Below are 20,406 nucleotides of genomic sequence, written 5' to 3'. Positions count from 1 at the left end.
TGCCAATTACTCGGGAGACTGCCTTCCGAGGATTTCTGTATACCTTGAGTTTCGGACACACTTATTAGTTTTTGCATGGAGATCCAGTTTTGAGCTTCAGCGTTTACACATAGACCCCGTTAATAGAGTATTACGCGCCCGCGCGCCCCCCTCCTCCCCCCGGGCCAAATAAAAAGAGGGAAGGCTAACAATGCTTAAATTAAAAATGATACACCTTGTTGCAAACCTCGCGCGCTGCAGCCATTATTCATTAAATTCATGGGACATTCACCGCGAAAGAGCATATCCCTCTAACCCCTGAGCAGGAGTCTCACAAAGCGCCAACTTCGGCTCCGCCCCGGACCTCTCATGCCGCCACGCCCTCTCCCTCAGAGCAAGATAAACAGACCGGAACGGCTGAACGTCCCCGGGCAATCGGGCAGGTGGGCTGTGAGGATCGAAATCCAGCTCTTGGAGTTGCACCACACACCACCGGAGAGTATCTGGCGGAAGGTATTCCTCCGGGTCGAATTCCCTGTAGCTTTCTTGGAGTAGTTGCAAGGTGGGCTGGTCGACTGATAGTCCGAAATTTTCTACTCCTTTTGGTGGGTGGTGGTAATTCATGTATGGTTTTCCTGGGGCGCGTTCTGGGTGGTCTTTTTGTTTGCGGATGTTGTGTATGTTCCAGGTCTGGACGTAGGAGTTTATATGGCTGCGGAGAATTGGCATGTAGATTGCAAGTAAAGAAACTTGGTCCGCTAATATTGAGCTTGAGAACAATCCTTCGGTGTGGAGTTGGCGGAAATAGTTCTACGGCGTGGGTTAGTACAGGAAACCCCATATATGAGAAACTCGACGTACATAGAACAGGGTCACTACTGATCTAGCAAGCTGGGCCCACCAGGATTCAATGCGATGGGTGTCTGTGGCTCGCCCAGGTGCGCAGCATTGCTCCCGCTGAACATCTGGTTCAGCGGCGCGGCGTAGATTAAAGTGGGCGTCTGCTAGAAGGGGTACTTCGGATTCTAGATCAGATCGGAGGGTGCGTGGTTGACGGCCTTTAGCAGATACTGTATCAAGATGATGCTTGAGGACGCTCACGGCAGTGTGAGCACCAACACCAACATTGAGCCAGAGGACATAGCGAGAAAACGAATCAATCTCAGCGTGAATTCGAAAACCGAAATTGGCCAGCTTTGAGTAGCTATTCACATGCCAGGTCAGGTTAGGGCCGGCCAGAATCTTCGGCGGAGGAGCACGCCGTGGGACATCGCTCGTCCGGCGTTCGACGGTGTCCGGGCGCAACATGCGATATACATTATAGAGACGGTCCCGAGCGAAGACATACCCCTTGCTGCGGAAATGGTTGTGCAGTAGTTCCTTGCCATACCCTTCAATGGTTCCCTTGTCCATCTCCTCAACCAAGGCTTCGAGGATTTCCTGGACTTGTTCCTGCTGTCCGGTTGGCGAGTCAAGACGTAGCCTGATTCCAAGCTGGTGACGGAGCCTTCGGAGCGTACGAAGTGAGATATTGTAGCCCTCCTCATTTAGAACGGTGGCAATCTCCGCATCGCCAAGACCAACGTCGAAGAAGAGGTTTTTGATGCGGGCGTGGAGCGTTTCGTTTGATGAGTAGTTTTCCATCTTTTTCTTGACTCCCCAATGCTGTAGACGCTTGGTGAGGGTTCGCGGTGATATTTGGATATCATGTTGTCGCTTTAGGTGCTTGCAAATGTCGTCACCCTTCATCTTTTTCTCGTGCAGGGCGATGACCTCGGCTTTATAGGGCTCCAAATCGACCCTCGGGCGACCAGATTGCTTGCTCGTCGCATCTTCCTGGGTTTCCATATTGTACACAAGTTCAGTGTCGGATAGCCCAGAAATGATTGCCGTGGAGTACGTGAGGTTGGGGCGGGCGGTGAGCTGTTGTCAGTGGATCCTGCCATCACAATCTCACCGCTTTGATAACCAATTTTTTTGTTATCGCAACGATCTTCACGGACGACAGTCTTTGCCAGCTCAACGTCAGTCTCGTTACTTCAATCCGGTCTGATATCAGTAAGCTGATACCACCGCCAAAATGGTCCGCGAACTCAAGCATCACGAGAAGAAGTACGTCTCTGCCTAAAATCCACCAACCTCATCAAAAATCTCAACCCGACCCATCCAACACCTTGAAAGCTGCGCAATGCCATAAGACACGATGCACTAACAACATCACGCGCAGGCTTCTCCGAAAGGTCGACTTCCACAACTACAAGTCCGATGGCGGCCACCGTGAACACCAGGTGCGCCAACGGTACCTCCTCCAAGACCCGATGGACTACAAAAAATACAACGCACTCTGCGGATCCCTACGCCAGCTCGCCCACAAGCTCTCCCAGCTTGATCCTGAAACAGACCCACTGCGCAAGAAGCTTGAGTCTGAGCTTCTCGAGAAATTGTGGCGCATGGGAATCCTCAAGCAATCCCGTGAGCAGGGCGCCGGTTTGTCCAAGGTTGAGCGTGAAGTCACAGTCTCTGCGCTCTGCCGGAGACGCTTGGCCGTATTCATGGTGCGCTCTGGTATGGTTGAGACTATCAAGGCTGTGAGTTTACCCCGTACCCGATGAATCTTCGAAACCGTGAAGGTGGGCGAATGCTTATTCATTCATTTTACAGGCGGCCACTTTCATCGAGCAAGGCCATGTCCGTGTCGGTACTGAGGTTGTCAATGACCCGGCCTTCCTGGTTACTCGTAACATGGAGGACTTCGTGACCTGGGTCGACTCCAGCAAAATCAAACGGAACATTCTCCGTTACCGTGAGAAGCTGGATGACTTTGATCTTCTGTGATGGATTCCATGTCAAAAAGAAAAAAGCATTTTGGGTTTTTGTCTTTGATATACCCGGCGCTTGTGCATTGTGGCCTGTTATGGGTTTGGCGTATTGATGTTTAATGAAGTTATATCGATTATATTGGTCCCAATGGGCATATATTTACTCGGAAATGCAACTTTTCCACGGCATCTACTGTATCATATAGCAGCCTCGACTTCAACAGCACAAGCCATATTGAGCACTATACACAAATAGAGCCCAAACGCTGCCAACTACCACCGCCAACCCGTGATCTAATTTAAGGAACTGTCCTTGGCACACAGATTCCGCTATCTAGTCCAACTTACTACAACTGTATCCAGCAGCCACAACCGTATTTGTCATTGCAGTCCAAGTGACTTGAATTTGCTCCAGGAGAAGCAGTCAGAGGAAAAGCCGCGACGAATTAGTACTACAAGGTCACCGGCGTCTCTTTCTGGAGCGACAAAGACTATAGCCTGCACTCTCATTAGGTCATCGCAAGCGGGACATTAGAACCACCGATCGAGCCACCATCTGCAGTAGCGTGGAGAAATTCAGGCTGCATTTTTTGTCCAATCCTACTACATAAAAACCGCATAATGCACTGTGGACCGCGAATTTCTTTCCATTGTAAGTTGAACGAGTGATTTATCTCCGCCGTTCCCAAGTCAGTGATGTGGGAGGCACCTGGATGTGGGGACGTTGTGTGAAAGCTCTCTTATCTTGCGTAATGGCGGGCTCTGTTGATGAAGAAGTAGTAGTAGTGGGGAAGCCGTGGGCAAACTTTGCCTGTGACCTTTCACTAATACACAGGTCAGCCCAAAAGTAATACGAGGCCTGCCTGACCTGATCCTGAAGAGATGAATTTCTGTTACATCCGTGACCCCAGCCATCGCTCACTGCTTCTCGAAATAAGGGATATGACCAATATGTATCACCGCCCTTCTCAGCATCAGCAGATGTGCTGGTCGGCGATACTTGCAATTGAGGCCGGGCTCCTCTTCCGAGACAGGCTTTGCTCTTTACTGCAGCGGCCCAGGGTTGGAAGCCGAAAGCAAGCCAGAGCGAGTTCAACAGATAGCAACCCTCAGCGAATATGCTCCGTCATTTGGCGAAGGTGGCGGTTAATTATTTTCATATTGGCCTACTCGTGAATGACTAGAGGTTCTTGGGAATCATTCTGCAGGAGCTGAATGACCTTGTCCAAGAACATCATGTCCTCACTTCTGATGAGACCAGAATCCTCCGGGCACAAATCGTGCCGACTATCCTACCCGGATCACAGGACCTGAAGAACCTATTGCCCACCCTTCGCGATGAGGGAGAGATCATAAAAATAATTTTAACTGCAAGGCAGCTCGATCCAGTCGAGGAAATGGACATCTACTTAGAAATGAAATCTCCAAGCAAGAATGGGGAGCGGTTTTGCTTGGTATGCAAGATCCTCGGATCCTCGCAGAGGGAATAAACTACGTGCTCCAGCCATATGTACGGCAGCCAAAGTTTGATATTGCTGTGGAAAAGGACCGAACAGTGTGCGGCAGTCAGATGGTTGGCACCTACTATACTGCCAATGGTCGCTATGCTGGATTGGGACTATGGTGTACAGGTGGAAAGTCTTGTAATGTTAACAATGGGGATGCGTAGTTGTAACGTCAGTTACAACTAGACCTTGACAACTCCCATGGGAGTGGGGCGGACGGAGATGGGAGCACTGTCAAGTCCCATCGATGGGAGTCTTGGCGAACCCCATGGGACTTTGTCATCGAGCTTTACCTGTTTAGGCTAATCACATGACCTTCGTCTGCCTTTTCGGTTCAATTTATGCAAATTTATGTTGCTTTATGTACTCATGCGCAGGAATGGGAGTTCCATGTGTGTAGCATAGATCGCTAGTTTGGTATAGCCAGATAGACAAGTGGTAATCAGAGTTGGAACTAGTTGGCCTAGCTCAGGACGCCACTGATCATCACTTGGCCGGTAATGAGAACTAAACAGGGAATACTTCCCTTGTTAAAAGCATTAGTGCCTAACAATATATAAGAACTGATAGGCAAGCATGACGCTGCGCTGGTGAACACGCATGGGTCGATCCGCTCCAAAATCAGCCCGGCGCCGTAATAACTGGAGAAGAGGAATTCTACCAGCAGAATTAGGGCAGTTAAGTCCTGACCAATTATATACCAAGGACTCGGTAGTTGCTTTCTCGGCCTACATCATGTCACTTGAGAAACTACGAACAGGCTCCGTTGTGAAGGGATCAGCAAACCTCGAACACGCCCCAAATACTTCTTAGTGGCTATTCACCACTTTTCAGCTACAGCCGTAGCACACCGACCCACACTGCTAATACCAATCATCTAGACTTTTGATTTCATTAAAGATACACTACTACTTCAGGCACTCCACCGAGAAAGCTCTCAGCCGTGCTTGCATGACTCGCATGTTGGAGAGGGGTAGCCCATAGCTCCCATGCTCAATGATAAATAGCTCTCTCTTGCCAGGCGTCAAAAATCTATTCTCTAGTATCAACTCCAAACTCTTTTTGCGCCCTACATCCGGTACCAACAATATGTCGAATTACGTGATCCAATTTGATGACCTTGACAGTTTTGAATCTAATGGGGAGACAGTGACCACGTTTGTCTATCTTGCAAAAGATAAAGAACCGTTTGCTAATTTATTTGTATAGAACCCTTAATGAGCATGGTGCGAACTTCACTAATGCCCCGGAGACATTTCCTCCGGTATTTATTGTCTTGTAAGTTGTAGCCCCTTCATGTACGATAGGTATACTAATCAAAAGTAAACTTTTAGTGGAGTAGACGATGATGCTGTCGAAGAGCTGAAGAATATGGATGGAATTTCTGTTTCCGAACAAGATTAGTAGATACCGTCAGGCGACTGTGATATAATATTGGTTTCATCTAAGTATGGGTTCGTTAGTACAGTAAAACCTCGTTATAACGAAGAATTAAATCCAGCGCCTTGGTTCGTCATATCCAGGAATTTGTTATATCAAGGACTCCCCCGATTCCTCAATTTTGCCCCCCAAAATAGCCTCGGATGTCAACCTGACGCCTGCTTTGAATCTCCTGCCCCTGTATCTCAACACACACGCGACGAGTCGTCGAATCAACTACTGCCACCAGAATATTCAGCAGTGGGAAGCTTTGGGGGCTTCTATGTAAGACGAAGTAGTCCCGCCCCCCTCCTTTCGGGCGCGAGGCCGTTTACCATGCGTTTAAGGTGAAAAATGTCTTCAAGCAACCAGTGGACTGACGTTGCTGCTAATCTCCCTGTTCCAGCCGTACTTTCCTTTGCCAATGAAGGGTCATTAGCTCGGGACCGTATTTCTAAGCTCGTGCAAGCCCAGAAGGATCTTTTAGAATCCCCCCGAGCTCTAGAAACGCCCACCGTGAACGCGACTCTAACGTCCCTGATCTTTGGAACTCCTGCTGAGGCCCCGATAACTACAGCATTAGGAACGACTTTTTCCCTTGATGCCAAGGTTTCCCGCTCCATTAACCTTTCCGAGCGCCTGCCCGACCCCCGGCCCGGTATGTTTAGCAGAGACCGCAAGGACCTAGACCGGTACATGGCGGCAGAATTAATATATATGGCATGGATGATACGATTCTGTCATTAGATACCGCTAGACTTCTACTTGGTAATGCTGAGTCTGAACCCAACTGATACTGCTATTTGTAATGACTTCATCCTTGTGTTTACCGAACAGTGAATTCGAACATCTCGTTCGAAGGAACACTATTCTCGTCGAGCATCTTATCGGCTGTCTCCTTTCCGGCACCGGGGACACGGCATTCCAGTGTTCCTCCAGACTGTGGCGTCGGTCCATTTGGCAGACTGTATGGGATTGGGAGATATTCGGGCATCAGACCGAGCTGAAAGAGAACAGTCAATTGGTCCCAGGTAATATGCTCATGGTAAAGTCGATCACCGCGGATATTCACTACTGCCACGAACGGAATTCGTAATTTCTTCCCAGTTGGCGGGATTCCAGGGATGCTATAATGCCAGAAAATAAGTCAAATGTCATACTTTCTTTCCATTTCTTCAGCGGCGATGGTGGGAAACTCACAGCCAGTCGACCATCTTGTCGTGCGTAAAGCTCATGATAAACTCATCAACCACTCGATCAATCCCTAGAGTCCGACTAACAAGCTCCAAAGCGGTATCAACAGGGTTGTTGAAGATGAAGTGGTTGGCGTAGAAATGAGACAGTTCTTCGCGACCGATGCCTCCTGTGAGTGTTGGAATATGATTGACGTATGGTTCTTGAACCATGGTGTCCATTGTATCCTCGACAGAACGAGCCTCGAATTCCAATCTGGTGTGTTCCTCCCAGATCTCTTCAAGATCGAACCAAGGCCCATCCAACTTCTTTTTCAAGAACTCAAGGCATCTAGTGTGTGCAACTGTTGCCGAAGATGGCGAGAAGTCTTTGTGCGTAGGGAGGATGAACGATGTAGACGTGACTTCTGGGTATCGGTAGATGATTTCGTTTTCAGAGGTGGATCTGATTCCAGCTTCTGCTAGATGGGAAAGGTGTGGCTTTTCAGTCCGTTCCGGTAGAGCTCCGTATGAGACGACAGCTTTTATTTCGTCCATTTTATTGATAATTGGTGTCAAGTCTGGGACTGAAGATGGCGAATAGACTTTGTTGAGAGGTTAGCAGAACACCTCATGCAATGTAATCTCATTAGACCATTCTCACCTATGAGTCCGTAGCAGCCTTTCTTGTTGCACTTGTCATGAATGTTCAATGCGGCCAATGCCTGATGCAAGCCATCTTCGATTGATTGAAGGCTCTCTGATACTTCAATCTCGACTGTGACAAACCCCTCTTCGGCCCACTTTTGAAGTGGCTCTGGGTCTAAATTCTTTTTCCAATTCTGCTGACCAGGGCTAACAGGGGATCGAATAATTAACATTCCCGGGCCTGATCCATGTCGGGAAAGTGGTGCATGAATGGTCAGGCTAGGGGCAAGCTTGACCGGCTGGGCATTTGGAAGAGGCATGGTTGAACTTTGGATTTTTGGTTAGTGATACTCTTGCAGATAAGGTGATTGACACGAGATCCAAGGGCTTGGATATCGACATTTTCTCCGAGGACTCAGTTGACTTATAGAGTTCCAGGCATCTTGATGTCTGGAGAGGACGTGTATGTGATGGGCGGATTACACCCGGTGCGCGGGCCGACGCATTTTCGTTATCAGGGAGGAGAGATACGAAACTCAGGAAAGACGCACAGGGTTGACCAAGTCTAGCTCTCACGTCTGTTCTTCTCAGGACATATGAAGCTTTTTAGTCGTGGTTATTGAGCTAGGTGCCTTCACGAGGTGACAATCCGTGCGAGACTTCTACTGATCTGGTTGGTAGGCCGTCGAAGGCATCTAGTTCCGGAGGTCTTTGGAATCTGATATTTGGTGTAGGAAGAAAGACTCTTGAGATTTTGTGACTCAACTGGCGACTAAAATACTCTAATTTTCTCTGGTGCCTCTCACTTCCACAACCTCCCTAGCCAATCCCGTCCGCCGAAGAATGAATATGCAGACGCCCTCGAGATCACAGGTTTGATCGCGCATAAGCATATGCCAAAGAAGATGTTTCGACCTGGTCAATGTGACTGCTGTTAGCGAAGACATAGTTTGACCTTGCGGCATCGATAACCTGAGGGAACAATGCAGTAACAGTATTGGAATGCCGCCTACTCACATATGAAGGATTGAGCTGGTCCAGGGATGTCACTCCCAATAACGCCATTGTGGTCTCAATTTCATGCTTTAAGATTCGAATAGCTTTGCTCGTACCGGCTTCGCCGAAGGCCAGGGAGTACAAGAATGGTCTGCCAATACCGACAGCTTTGGCACCAAGTGCAAGGGCCTTGACAATGTCTGAGCCTCGGGTGATACCCCCATCGACGATAACTTCACACTTTTCGAAGACCTCCGGGCAGTGTTTTCGGATCGAGACGAGTGTCTCCGCTGCAGATGGCGCTCCGTCCAATTGCCTTCCGCCGTGATTGGAAAGCCAGGGGTTGACTCCATGTTGCATACAAAGCTCTGCGTCTTCCCAGCACTGGATTCCTTTGATTGCGATTGGAAGGGCGGTTATGCCTCGGAGCCATTTAGTAGCTGACACCCAATTGAAGCTTGACCAGACAGGTCTATACTCGTCAGCATGTGAGAAACTAGAAAGATATGTGATAACGTACGGTCTCTTGACGGTCGGTTCTTCGCTAAACCCCTCATCTTCCTCATCTCCAACCTCAACTTCCTCCTCGGCATCATCTAGATTGGCGTTGAAAGAGCTTGCACGTAAGTCGCGTTCACGCTTTCCAGATCGGATAGCATCAACAGTTAGGGCGAATCCTTTGTATCCCAATTCCACAGCTTTAATTACCTGCTGCTCGGTGATCGCCAAGTCAGTCATGGCATATATTTGCCAATATAACGTCTGATCAGGTCTCCCTGCATTCGCCATGTCCTTTTGAGATACTGCCGCATTGTTGCATGCCCAGTGTAAGATCCTATGGTAACCAGCAGCCTTCGTCAAACATAAGTCCCCCTTGGGGTTGATCAGCTTAGCACCACCAGCTGGGCAAATGAAGAAAGGGGCTGAAAACTTGGTGCCCAAGATGGAACATGATATGTCGATGCTTTCGATTGGCCGTAAAACTCGAGGCCGGAACCGAATTACTTTCCAGCTATCTCGGTTCCATCCAGAGGCATACTCGTCTTCTGCACCGGATTTGAGGACTGCCATCACTAATTAGCATTGTTTAATATCTACTGCTCAACACTCACACGCAAAAGAGGATATAGAGAGTTTCTCCGAAGCAGCATACTCAAAATCAGACAGACTGATGATAGAGGAGAGTTTTGGCGTCTTCTTCCCTGGCGCCAATTGTGGTTTGGCAACTTCCGGGCCCGTTAGTTCTGTTATTACAGGCCCCAAGTAGCTACTGCAATTGGCATTAGTGATTGAGCTGTACTCATTGGATCATGGCTGAGGAAGCACGTACTCCGGGTTCAAATGCTTCTGGATAACATCGTGCTGATGAAACGGCTCAAAGGCTTCGGTCGCGTCGTGACCTGCATAAGCCAAGAGCATGCTCGCTCCGCCAGGATGTCTTTCAAGAAAGTCGGTAATGTCATAAACATTCCCGTGGATTATGATCCAGCAGCTTTTTCTGGTGGAATGGAGTCCAACCTCGGCTCTTCATATTGTAGATTTGGATAAGCAAGCTGAGCACAAAAAGTTTGAAGTACATACCTTGTCAGCTTAATCATTTCTTCAAAAGGATGTACGACGAAGGCAGCCACAAACAGTGTATTATCACACGTAATGTTTCTCAAGGACCAAGACGTAACTCAATTATGGCTAGGTCAAATTGCCGGGCTATGTCACTTCGATTATCGGTCACAACCAATTCATTCTATTTTCTGATTCGTATAAATTGGACTGTCTTTCGGGACGCCCAAATTGTGAGCCTGTCTTTCGGAAGTTCACCTATCTCGGGTATGGGGTGGGCTCTATCACCGGCTAAGTTCCCTATGCGCCGATTCTAGTCTCGGTCCACCATCTTGAGCGACTTCTAATCTAGCCTTTAGAAAGATTCATTCCTCTGGAACCGTACGGAATTGTACGATTGCATCTCCGGATTTCACTCCAAGGGAGTTTTTGACTTGAGCATGGAAGCCGTATTCGCTAAGATCGCGGAAGAGACCTCGAAATTTGAACTTGGCGATGAGGAGGTTTGTGAGATATGTTCGCAAGCTACTGTCACAGATATATTAATCTTTGAAAATAATTATTCCAACAGAAATGGCGCAAATTATACGACCCTTTCTATCCAAAGCCGCCGTCCAATGTCACTGTCATCCGCGACCAGCGATACGGACCTGCCGAAAGAAACATGCTAGACGTCTTCGTGCCAAATGGAGATGATTTAGCAAAACCAGTCGTCATGTATGTACATGGAGGAGGATTCTTCTCCGGTGACAAAATGTGGACTGAAAAGGTATATTCCAACATCGGGTGGTTCTTCGCTCAACACGGCATCATCACAGTGGTGGTAAACCATCGACTTGTCCCACATGTGCAGTACCCTGGCGGGGCAGATGACATGCAATTGGCGCGAGAATGGATCTATAACCATATATCATCGGCAACATATGGTTATGGCTCAGTTGATAAGGTCGTATTGTTCGGTCACTCTTCCGGCGGTGCGCACGTTGCAATGAATCTCTACTCTGCTAGTAAGAAGTATTTCCAATGCCTTGAGCCAACGCAGGGCTTTGCTTCAATTCGAGCGCTAAGTAATATAGGTGACATTGTAGGTGCTCCCAGCCGCCCACTTTTCCCTCCCGTGGCCGGAGTGATCTATCTCAGTGTGCCTTTCTGGTACGATCGGAGAAAGCCGATGCGGCAAAAGACGATTCGATCATACTACGGTTCAGATTCCGAGGATGTCTGGGGGGTAAGACTATCCCAACCTTCTCCAAACGTTTTATCTTAACAGAACGACACTTACCTTTGGTACATAGCCTAAGTCTGCACTAGGGTTATTCCAAGCATTGCCACAAAATTCGCCAATGATGTAAGTCCCGGTGAGATTGGGTTCTATACATTACAGATAAGTTAACTGTCACAAAGAAATTCACAGAAGATCCCCGTTTACCTTGGATCCGTTGAATGGGAAGTGTGAGTGCTCGCCCCATTTGGAAAATGTTGACTCGATCGACGTAATTAACATCAAGTGCATCTCAATGATAGATCCGAGACAATCGACGCTCACCTGAAGTTCTTTGACGCGTACCGAGCGAAGAGCAAGCCGCTGGGAACATTGCCTCTATTTCACGTGCTGAAAAGACACAATCATATTAGCAATGTTCTATCAATTGGCACTGAGGATACCTCGCAGAGTGATCCTTTGCTAGCCTTCATTCAGACATGTGTGAATAATCAGGGATTTAGTTAGTTCTACCACATTCATCCCTCCTGATTGACTAAAGTAGTAGCTAAATCATACACAGAGATGAGAGGCAATCTTTAGAATACGGCAAATCCATACATTAGATCTCAGAATATCACACTACGAACACATTATCATTTTAGTTCTAAGCATAGACATTTCTTATATCCCCCGAGCATCTCTCTAGAACCAGGGCGCGAAGACTATAAACAGGGAAAGTGGGTAAGTTATATTATAGATATTGGTTCCCTAGTGGGACTTATCACCGCCCAAATTGCTTCAATAGGTCCCTTAATGGCCAGATCTAGCTTTTCTTGTCATAATTCTACATGTTTCCCTCGCTTTATTAATCCACCGTATCTTCGGTGGTGCTTTGAATTTTATTCTTCCTTTGGGCGGCAAGGACGAAGTGTGCCCCGGATGAACGGAACGTATGACCTGGGCTGAAATGGGAGACAAGGCTTGTTTAATATGATTTCAATAAATTATTCAAAAACTAGAAACATAACATCTTTAACAGAGAGCTCCTAAGACCTGATCGACTAAATTGGATATCGGAAAGACCTTAACTGGAAGTCGGTCAAGTCCATAAACTCTTCGTTCTCCATGGCCTGAGGCACATCTGTGCGAACAAAACTAGGTCAGTAAACTCAAGCTCCAAAAGTTCATAGAATCATGTGAGAAAATGCCTTCTGGTTGTGACCTGTCTTGATCTTCTCTTTTCTTGTTCCAGGTGTAGTGAATAAGTCCATAAAGTCCAATGAGAATCGCGTTGACGATGAAGAATGCGAGCATAGTGTATTTTGCAGGCTAGTCATCTCATTAGGGTCTCTCTTCAATCAAAATATTGGTACTCACATAGTAATTGGGCGCATCCTTGGCTCTGTATGTTTGAGGGCCAATGATATTGCCAACTGCATAACCTAGTTGGTAGACACAGCCGAAAGCAAATTTCTTGGTACTCCCAGCTACCCCAGAAGTCATAAAAGTGATGATAAATAAAATAAAAACCGGGACCGTTTTCTATCAGCGAACTGTAGCTGTAAGATGGTGGACGGAGACGGGATCGCTTACATTGGTAAACCAAGACATATCCACCATAGCGAGCACCAGTGTTGCTACTAGGAATACCAAGCATCATGGCACAGCCCACACAAGCGAGAAAAAGCGTGAAGATACCAGCAAAGGTGCGGCTAGTTTTTTTGGCAACAAACAGTGCAAGGAATGTGCCGGCCACTTGAGACGCACCAGAGCCCATGTTCAAAAGTTGTGTTGTAGGCACATCATAGCCAAATCCTGTCACAATTGTTGGTCCTGCGTAGACGGTTAGCTTACAATAAGCTCTAGGCCACTTTGTAAGACATAGATGACGCGTACCGAAGGCAGTCAAGCCACCGTTGGGCATTCCAGATGCCACCAGCAAAAAGAAAATAAGATATAACCGAACATCCAATAGCGCCTCTCTGAGCTGTGGCCAGCTGAATTCCCAAACTTCTGTACCGGTTTTATTCTGTCGCACGCGCTCAAGAGCAATGACTTTTTCTTCTTCAGTCAACCACTTGGCGTCGGTCGGCGAGGCGACAAGGAAGAAAAATAAGAAAACTCCAGTCACGAAAGTCATGGACCCATATAGTATGAAAAGACCTTGCCATCTGAAGCTGCTTGCATGATAAATAGCCCATGCAAAGAAACCACCGAAGACAGCCGCCCATCCAGAAGTAGTGTACCACAGTGCGACTCGTGTGACTTGCTCTTCTTTGGTATAGAAGGCGCCGGTGATGTAAATAGCCACCGGAACTGTAGAGACCTCAATGGCGCCCAAGAAGAATCGGACTGCAGCTAGACTGGAAAAGTCATGGCAGAATGCATGAAATGCGACTATCACACCCCATATCATGCACATAACGGAGAGGTATTTGGACAAAGAGACGCGTTGCATGAGGTAGGTGGCAGGTATATCACCTCCCAGATAGCCAAAACTGGATTAGAGCGTTGTTGTAAGTAAACATGCATGGTGTTCTGTGATCTGAACATAAAGAAGAGAATGGGTTCCATACTAAACTAGTGAGCCTAGCCACGAGTATTGACTAGACGTAAGGTTGGTGTCTTCCTTGACTCCCATGATTGCAGCAAATGACAGACTGTTTTTGTCCATAAGCTGAAGGCAGTATATCACAAAGATCATAGGCAAAATTCGCATGTCGATTTTCCATCTTACTCGTCTCGCTTCCGGCGAGTTGGGGTCGAAGGAAACAGCACTATTTGCGAGCAAGTCCAGGGCCTTGTCTCTGCCTTTCACATTGATATAGTCGCAAGATGTCGCATCTTCGGCTCTCTCTAGCTCAATTCCATCGTTCTTAGAAACCACAGTCAGCAAATCTTCTGATCAAATGTGAGGTATCTTGCAATAAGTTAACCTTAGCGGAGATCGTCTCAGGGTGGGACATGTCTGAGTCAATGGCAGATATACCAATGTCATCGCTGTTCAGGTACTATAAACATTACTTAAGATATATTATTCACCGTAGATGACGGAAATGATAAGAAGTTGATGCTTCCAAATGAGTTGGTTGATAGCGGTGGAGGTACATAGCCGAAGACGCCACAGATAAGCAGGGGAAGGGGAGATAGACGCTCAGACACGGCTGCGCTTCCGACTGTTCATAACCGGATATCTCGAATTTTAGCATACATATACCCATAGGCGGACTGTAACCGTTCCGAGATATTGGTCCTTGGTAGTGAAGAAGGGTGTCTTGTGGTTTCGTGTCCGTCGGGACATTTCCGGTTTCCCCATGGACGGGTACTGTAGGTAGTACTTTGCCGAAATGATGAGGAAAAATTGACACGATAAAAGTGTAACGCAAGCGCTCTTCATCCATTTGAAACAGTGAGAGTCAATAACAAAGGTCGTCAAAAAAAGAAATTTCCCGAGTCACGTTTACAGTCATGGCTGAACGATTAGTCCCGGCTATTTCTCTCAAAGGTGAGCCACTAAATTGTCTACTTTTGCCACTTCACTGACAGCCCATTCAAGACTTCGATAAACGCAAAGACTATATCACCCAGCAGCTCATAGAAGCAGCGGAACATACTGGTTTCTTCACATTGGTAGACCATGGTATTTCGAAGGAAGATGTAGAAGCCCAATTCGCTATCTCGAAGGCATTTTTTGACCTTCCTGCCGAGCTCAAGGCCAAGACTCCGCATGATAATATATCCAACAATGGATGGGAGTACAAAGTAGGTGAAAAGGTTTCCGTCATTCGGCAAGTCTCTCTCTGACTCCTCACGTTAGGCCCAACTGCGTCCCAGCACAGGCACATACGACCAAAAGGAATCACTTTGGCTGCAACGCAAGTCGCATTGGCCAAGTGATAAAGATGTACCCCATTTCAGACAATCGACCACAGAATTCATGAGCAAATGTGCGGAAATTTCTGATCAAGTCTGTATGTGCGGAAGTCAACACTTGTTTCTCCTCGATGATTACGGTCGATCTGGCTAATTTTACCCTCTAGTATCATGTTTTGCTATTGCCCTGGGATTTGAAGAGGATTACTTCAAAATTGCGAATGATCCAAGTCAGCCAGACTGTTTGACGCAACTCCGACTCATCCACTATCCTGCTTCTGAAGATGCAGTTGGCACATGGAGAGCCGGAAGTCATACCGACATCGGATGTCTCACTCTCCTATTTCAGCGTGATGGAGAAGATGGCTTAGAAATATGCCCTGGTAGAGAAAGCCACACAAGCTTTGCTATTGGCGACACATTTACACCTCTTCCTGCAGAGACTGGCCCGATTGTTGTCAACATTGGCGACATGCTCAGTAAGTGATCAAGTATTGGAACTCGAGACTTAATCGCTAACACATATCACCATTTTCAAGTGGCTTGGTCAGATGATCGTTTGAAATCGAACTTCCACCGAGTCCGCGCCAAAGATGTTGGAAAACCTTCGTCTCGATATTCTATCGCCTACTTCAATCAAGGTAGACGTGACTTTGTCCTGCAAGGCCCTTTGAAAAAATAGTAAGCTACTAGCATTTTCGTTCTCTATAGGATCGCTTTGCTAATACATTAATCACTAAGTCCGCCAATGACTGTTGGCGAGTGGTTTGCTCAGTCTGTCGCGAGGAACTTTGGTAGCCAAGCCAAGGTGGCCGCATGAGTTGCACATAAGAAGTGTCTTTACAAATGTAGGATGATCTAGGATTCCAAATACTTATGGCATATTGCATGCAGTCTTACTCTAATTCCTCTTGAGCAGCTGTTCAAGGTGCTCGGTGTTATTTACCTTGCTGTGGGTCTATGCGAAGTGACGTAGGCAGAGAAAGTGTTCTTCAGAATAAAAAAAATATGGGTCAGACTTTCATAAAGAGCTAGTATTAGCGATTGACCCTCCTTCGTAACAATTTACCTATCAGGAGTTTGGCGTTAGTCCAGAAAGGCAGCATTTCGCCCCTATCAGTTCCTCCCCCGCACCCCGGTCCAGATTTATCCCAGTCATTCACCTTCATTTGAACCTGTCAAAGCCCCTCACGTCTCCTTTTCCATTCCAATACAACAAATTCTATATCATAGCATCAATGCCAAGGCCAAAAGTACGCCCTGAGAACCGTCAAAGATCTTATCGCGCATGTCTGGCTTGCAAAGCTTCGAAGATAAGATGCGATGCTCGAGATCCGTGCGGTGCATGCCTCAGACGCGGTCAATCTGCCTCTTGCATCTATTCAGGTGTCGACCGTCGAAGGCGGGGCCAAAGCAATGCTCTCCCTGCTCTTTCCCTGTCAGAAGATGCATCGTTGCGGACCAATGCCACGAGTGGACGGCCATCACCTAGCGGATCTCCGCTTCCGTTAGACACTCCTTTTGCTGTTGATCTAAGGATTCCTGATCCCAGCAGTATGGCGGACCCGGCGATCTCTGTCGCAGAAAGTGAACATACTCTCAATTCACCCTCCCGCGAGAAAGGTCTGGCATCACCGTAAAGCTCCTCAACGTCGCAAAAGCTGACCACCAGAAATTTAGTCCATGTCGGAGAGACATCGTCGTTGTCTTTCCTGTTCTTCTTAAGAAGGACTGTCAAATCTTTTGTTGGGTCGGTTCCTTTTACCGATGGCGAACGCCATCACTTCACGGTAGAATTAGATTCTAGAAGCTCGAGGGTCCAAAGTCCACAGCCATCACCGGCAAGGCTTTACTCGCTATTGGACTCCTATTTTGAAGCTGTGGGTGCCTTCTCTCTGCAATGGTACGCTAGCCATTATACCTAATCTATCGGGCAGACCAGCGGTATTTTGGACCTATTTACGGCAAATGAAATTGACTTTCTCATATCCGAACGACCATTTTCTCAGGATAACACAACTCACTCACCCCCTAAGAGTGATGATGCCGCTGCTCTTGACGTTGCTCTAGCTATTGGGGCACAAGCACGAGGACTGAAGGATGATCAACCGTTTTCCGAGGCTTGTTTCTCTCGAGCCCGTATGATGGCATTCCAGGATATGCTGATGTCGCAGAGCCTTGGCAAGATCCGTCTTTTTATTCTTCTAGCCTTTTACGGGCTTGGGGCTTGTAACAGAAACTCAGCGGCAATGTTCCTTGCGGTTGCGGCCAAGGCTGCCGTGATCTTAGACCTTGAAAGCTCTCAAGACGATGAGACCTCCGAGGAAGCGAGCACTAGGTGAGCATGCTAATCAGAAATTGTTTCCAACTTCTAGGAATTATCCTAATATAGCATTATCAGAAAGAGGTTATGGAACAGCGTGCGGAATCTAGACATTCTGAGCAGCTTTATAATTGGAAGACCCAAAAGTTTGCCGCTCAAGAGTCAGAGTGCAGCAAAGCCGAAAGCTTTCAGTGAGGATGAAAGTGTATCCACCCAGTCAACTTTTGCCGCAATGGTCGACGCCTGCATTTTCCTAGACAATATTGTCGATACACTCGGCAAAAATCACAATATATTACACACCCCTACGGCCGAAGACTTACTCCAAGAACTTCTCCGTTGGAGCCGGAACTTACCCCAAAACATACGCCAATTTACGTCTTTGACACCAAGTAGCTGCAATTTGGAGCCTGCCGACCGACAATTCCTCATGGGAAGCATGCATCTTTCGTGCGTGTACTATTTTGCAGTCATACTCATTACACGACCATTTCTAGTAGCCTACTTGACTTCAAGGTTACGGGGCAAAGCACCCGATCACCTGATTAATGATCCTGATCAGGCATCTGATATCAAGCTCAAAAACAACAAGGTATCCAGGATATCACAGGTCTGCGTGAGCTCAGCAATCACTATGGTTGACATGTGCATCAAAGCCAAAGACGTCAACTTCACTTTCGGGAATTTCTGTCTGATTGAGTGAGTGTAGACCTTGGGAATCACCATGGATTCGACAATGCATGCTAAACAACTATTCACAATAGAGCATGGTTATTCGGGGCGGGACTAGTCCTCGGGTTTTCCATGTTTGCGGGCGAGCCACGAAAGGACATCGAGGACTCCTTCCAGAACGGATGCATAATTCTGGCAGACATTGCCCTGAGTAGCCCACAGGCTCAGCTTTACTATAATATCCTTATCAACTTCGCCGAAGCTGTGACCAAATATCGACAGAGAGTGGCCGATGAGATGCACCATGCAGTTCAGCATTATCTGGATCGCATTCTGGTCATTGAACCTACAGCAACGCATAGAAATGTTCAACAGAGACATAATGGTGACATCCAGGATTTTGGAAAGTCCTGGGATGATTGTCTGGCTAGCAACCCCGAGTTACATACCGAGGCTGATCCGCGACCCATGCTTCAATTGCCTGCATTTCAGGACCAGCAAGACTTTGGGGCTGGGGGTGATATTCTGTATTCTGCATACTTCTCACCTGATTTTGAGTCATTTGACCAGTTATTCTATACAATCGAATAAGATCTTGGGCGCCAGCCTTTACCTCAACTAGGATATGACGCCGCTGGCGCTTCATTGACCAAGAACCATCCCATCAGTGGTTCACCAGAAGGTGCTCCAAGCCCTTGTTTAGATCTTTCAAGTTGTCCAACATTGTTCTTCCATGATAAAAATAGCCGCATACTTCAAATTAACCGCTCTTTAAGTTCAGAGAATGGGATCACCGCCAAAAGTGTTGGGCAGTCTAGCCTCGGACCCCCCACACGCCGGGGCTCTTCACGATCAGAAACACTCTTTTGCCGTGGGGTTGGGTGTACATTTTATTAGGGTGGGAGTTTCCGCATAATACCTGTTACAGATCAGGAGTAAATCAGGCATCGTTTGAAGTATGGACTCTTTGAATGAGCTATTTCAAGAGAACAAATAGAAAGTGAAATATAAATCTCAATACGCATCTCGATCTTATGAGAAAGAAACAACTACATCAATTGGAAAATGCGAAAGTCCTAGTATGGCTTCACACCCGCAAGCTTCAAGAGCTTGTCACTCATTTCGGGGAGCTCCAGAGGCACTTCTCGGTCCCGTGGATCCCGACTTCCATCAGGAAGTATGGCCCAATAATTCCGCACGATGACATTGTCGTGAGGCCAATGCGTGGTACCACCGTACTTGCGGAATACTTCAGCCTTGCAATCAACTGTCTCTGCGGACGCCAACTTGGCGGGTGATAGGGCAACATAAACGACTGTGCGGATGGTGTTGCTGGCTTCGGTGGGCTCGGAGCCATAGTGAATGGTGCGGCTGTCCCACACAATCAAATCCCCGATGTCTGCGCAGACCTTGCGGGGGCGTAAACCTTTCTGCGCAAACCATTCGAGCTTGGTGTGGTCAAACCAGTAAAGATCTTTGGAGGTCCATTCACACGGGTCTGTTTCAGTGTCAAAGTACTCATCAACCAATCGATGAGAACCAGGATAAACCACGAGTCCGCCGTCTTCTGGACCCGCTGTGGAGAGATTAACGATTCCTTGAACACAATGCATACCGCGCCGCAGAGGACTTTGATCGACGTGTTCCCAAGCACCCTTCCGCGGAACGTCTTTGCGGTTGGGAAATGTAATGTTCAGACTGTCGAAGCTGGCTATGAGTTCATCTGTGCCCCAAATCTTGGTGAAAGCATCAATGACACCAGGCTCCATGCGAACATCCCACATGAATTTTTCATGGGCAATGGCGTAGGCGCTAAATGTGTTGATTGAGCTCTGAAGGGGAAGGTTCTTAGCCACCCACGTCTCTGGGTTTTCGTAGTCCAGCTCGGTGTTTCCGAAGGACTTGAGCCATTGACGGGCTTTTCGTTGATATTCAAGGGCTTTTCCACGTGGGATTGCACCTTTTATCACGGCATATCCATTTTCGCGAAGCTCGGCGCGCCAATCACCAATGGGAGCATCCACACTACCAACACAATGGTATCAACAGATATACCCAGGGCTTACCAAGGTCGAGAGCAGAAAACAATAATTCGGATGGCTTACATCGCATTTTGAGGCTCTTGCATGAGCTTTCTTGGCTGGATAACCGTCGTCGCAGTAGTGCTCATAGTGAAGGTTGGAGGGAGCAACTTTTGTAGAAGTGGACTCGACTTCGATTGTTTGAGACGTGATTG

General features: G+C 47.5%; 10 protein-coding genes across 10 annotated transcripts; 5 read left to right on the top strand and 5 right to left on the bottom strand.

Annotated features, from left to right (window-relative positions):
- Positions 1–267: 267 nt before the first annotated feature.
- On the bottom strand, positions 268–1,827 carry N7446_006562 (uncharacterized protein; the record flags this gene model as incomplete). Its single annotated transcript, XM_058515310.1, has 2 exons — positions 268–789; positions 841–1,827. The coding sequence occupies 2 exons, from the start codon at positions 1,825–1,827 to the stop codon at positions 268–270; spliced, it is 1,509 nt and encodes a 502-aa protein (XP_058372488.1).
- Positions 1,828–1,982: 155 nt separating this feature from the next.
- N7446_006561 (snoRNA-binding rRNA-processing protein IMP3) lies at positions 1,983–2,982 on the top strand. Its single transcript, XM_058515309.1, has 3 exons — positions 1,983–2,091; positions 2,207–2,567; positions 2,641–2,982. Exons 1-3 carry the CDS (start codon positions 2,060–2,062, stop codon positions 2,812–2,814), a joined length of 567 nt encoding a protein of 188 aa, XP_058372487.1. The 5' UTR covers positions 1,983–2,059; the 3' UTR covers positions 2,815–2,982.
- A 2,410-nt stretch (positions 2,983–5,392) lies between these two features.
- N7446_006560 (uncharacterized protein) lies at positions 5,393–5,707 on the top strand (the record flags this gene model as incomplete). The annotated part of the gene is made up of 3 exons (XM_058515308.1): positions 5,393–5,460; positions 5,513–5,581; positions 5,638–5,707. The coding sequence occupies 3 exons, from the start codon at positions 5,393–5,395 to the stop codon at positions 5,705–5,707; spliced, it is 207 nt and encodes a 68-aa protein (XP_058372486.1).
- Positions 5,708–6,548: 841 nt separating this feature from the next.
- Positions 6,549–7,862, bottom strand: N7446_006559 (uncharacterized protein; the record flags this gene model as incomplete). Its single annotated transcript, XM_058515307.1, has 3 exons — positions 6,549–6,849; positions 6,923–7,481; positions 7,523–7,862. The coding sequence occupies 3 exons, from the start codon at positions 7,860–7,862 to the stop codon at positions 6,549–6,551; spliced, it is 1,200 nt and encodes a 399-aa protein (XP_058372485.1).
- Positions 7,863–8,409: 547 nt separating this feature from the next.
- Positions 8,410–9,957, bottom strand: N7446_006558 (uncharacterized protein; the record flags this gene model as incomplete). The annotated part of the gene is made up of 5 exons (XM_058515306.1): positions 8,410–8,514; positions 8,560–9,010; positions 9,059–9,602; positions 9,651–9,808; positions 9,869–9,957. 5 exons carry the CDS (start codon positions 9,955–9,957, stop codon positions 8,410–8,412), a joined length of 1,347 nt encoding a protein of 448 aa, XP_058372484.1.
- A 581-nt stretch (positions 9,958–10,538) lies between these two features.
- N7446_006557 (alpha/beta hydrolase) lies at positions 10,539–11,827 on the top strand (the record flags this gene model as incomplete). Its single annotated transcript, XM_058515305.1, has 6 exons — positions 10,539–10,601; positions 10,670–11,105; positions 11,175–11,326; positions 11,394–11,446; positions 11,503–11,550; positions 11,623–11,827. The coding sequence occupies 6 exons, from the start codon at positions 10,539–10,541 to the stop codon at positions 11,825–11,827; spliced, it is 957 nt and encodes a 318-aa protein (XP_058372483.1).
- Positions 11,828–12,363: 536 nt separating this feature from the next.
- On the bottom strand, positions 12,364–14,268 carry N7446_006556 (uncharacterized protein; the record flags this gene model as incomplete). The annotated part of the gene is made up of 7 exons (XM_058515304.1): positions 12,364–12,443; positions 12,511–12,631; positions 12,680–12,789; positions 12,896–13,135; positions 13,199–13,800; positions 13,879–14,177; positions 14,239–14,268. 7 exons carry the CDS (start codon positions 14,266–14,268, stop codon positions 12,364–12,366), a joined length of 1,482 nt encoding a protein of 493 aa, XP_058372482.1.
- Positions 14,269–14,770: 502 nt separating this feature from the next.
- On the top strand, positions 14,771–15,995 carry N7446_006555 (uncharacterized protein; the record flags this gene model as incomplete). The annotated part of the gene is made up of 6 exons (XM_058515303.1): positions 14,771–14,807; positions 14,859–15,064; positions 15,120–15,273; positions 15,343–15,654; positions 15,715–15,856; positions 15,917–15,995. The coding sequence occupies 6 exons, from the start codon at positions 14,771–14,773 to the stop codon at positions 15,993–15,995; spliced, it is 930 nt and encodes a 309-aa protein (XP_058372481.1).
- Positions 15,996–16,613: 618 nt separating this feature from the next.
- N7446_006554 (fungal specific transcription factor domain-containing protein) lies at positions 16,614–18,800 on the top strand. Its single transcript, XM_058515302.1, has 5 exons — positions 16,614–16,798; positions 16,856–17,055; positions 17,113–17,513; positions 17,577–18,197; positions 18,263–18,800. The coding sequence occupies exons 1-5, from the start codon at positions 16,732–16,734 to the stop codon at positions 18,759–18,761; spliced, it is 1,788 nt and encodes a 595-aa protein (XP_058372480.1). The 5' UTR covers positions 16,614–16,731; the 3' UTR covers positions 18,762–18,800.
- Positions 18,801–19,246: 446 nt separating this feature from the next.
- On the bottom strand, positions 19,247–20,340 carry N7446_006553 (uncharacterized protein; the record flags this gene model as incomplete). Its single annotated transcript, XM_058515301.1, has 2 exons — positions 19,247–20,195; positions 20,276–20,340. 2 exons carry the CDS (start codon positions 20,338–20,340, stop codon positions 19,247–19,249), a joined length of 1,014 nt encoding a protein of 337 aa, XP_058372479.1.
- Positions 20,341–20,406: the final 66 nt, after the last annotated feature.

Source organism: Penicillium canescens, assembly GCF_028828765.1.
Source record: "Penicillium canescens strain IBT 15451 chromosome Unknown utg000004l_segment0_segment0, whole genome shotgun sequence".
In the NCBI taxonomy this organism is placed as follows: Eukaryota; Fungi; Ascomycota; class Eurotiomycetes; order Eurotiales; family Aspergillaceae; genus Penicillium; species Penicillium canescens.
This window is presented reverse-complemented; position numbering and strand designations above follow the sequence as displayed.

Coding starts and splice junctions, on each gene's coding strand:
- N7446_006561 (XM_058515309.1), top strand. CDS start 2,060: ATGGTCCGCGAACTCAAGCATCACGAGAAGAA. Junction 2,092..2,206: donor CTCAAGCATCACGAGAAGAA/GTACGTCTCTGC, acceptor CATCACGCGCAG/GCTTCTCCGAAAGGTCGACT. Junction 2,568..2,640: donor TGGTTGAGACTATCAAGGCT/GTGAGTTTACCC, acceptor TTCATTTTACAG/GCGGCCACTTTCATCGAGCA.
- N7446_006554 (XM_058515302.1), top strand. CDS start 16,732: ATGGCGGACCCGGCGATCTCTGTCGCAGAAAGTGAACATACTCTCAAT. Junction 16,799..16,855: donor TTCACCCTCCCGCGAGAAAG/GTCTGGCATCAC, acceptor CCAGAAATTTAG/TCCATGTCGGAGAGACATCG. Junction 18,198..18,262: donor GGGAATTTCTGTCTGATTGA/GTGAGTGTAGAC, acceptor TATTCACAATAG/AGCATGGTTATTCGGGGCGG.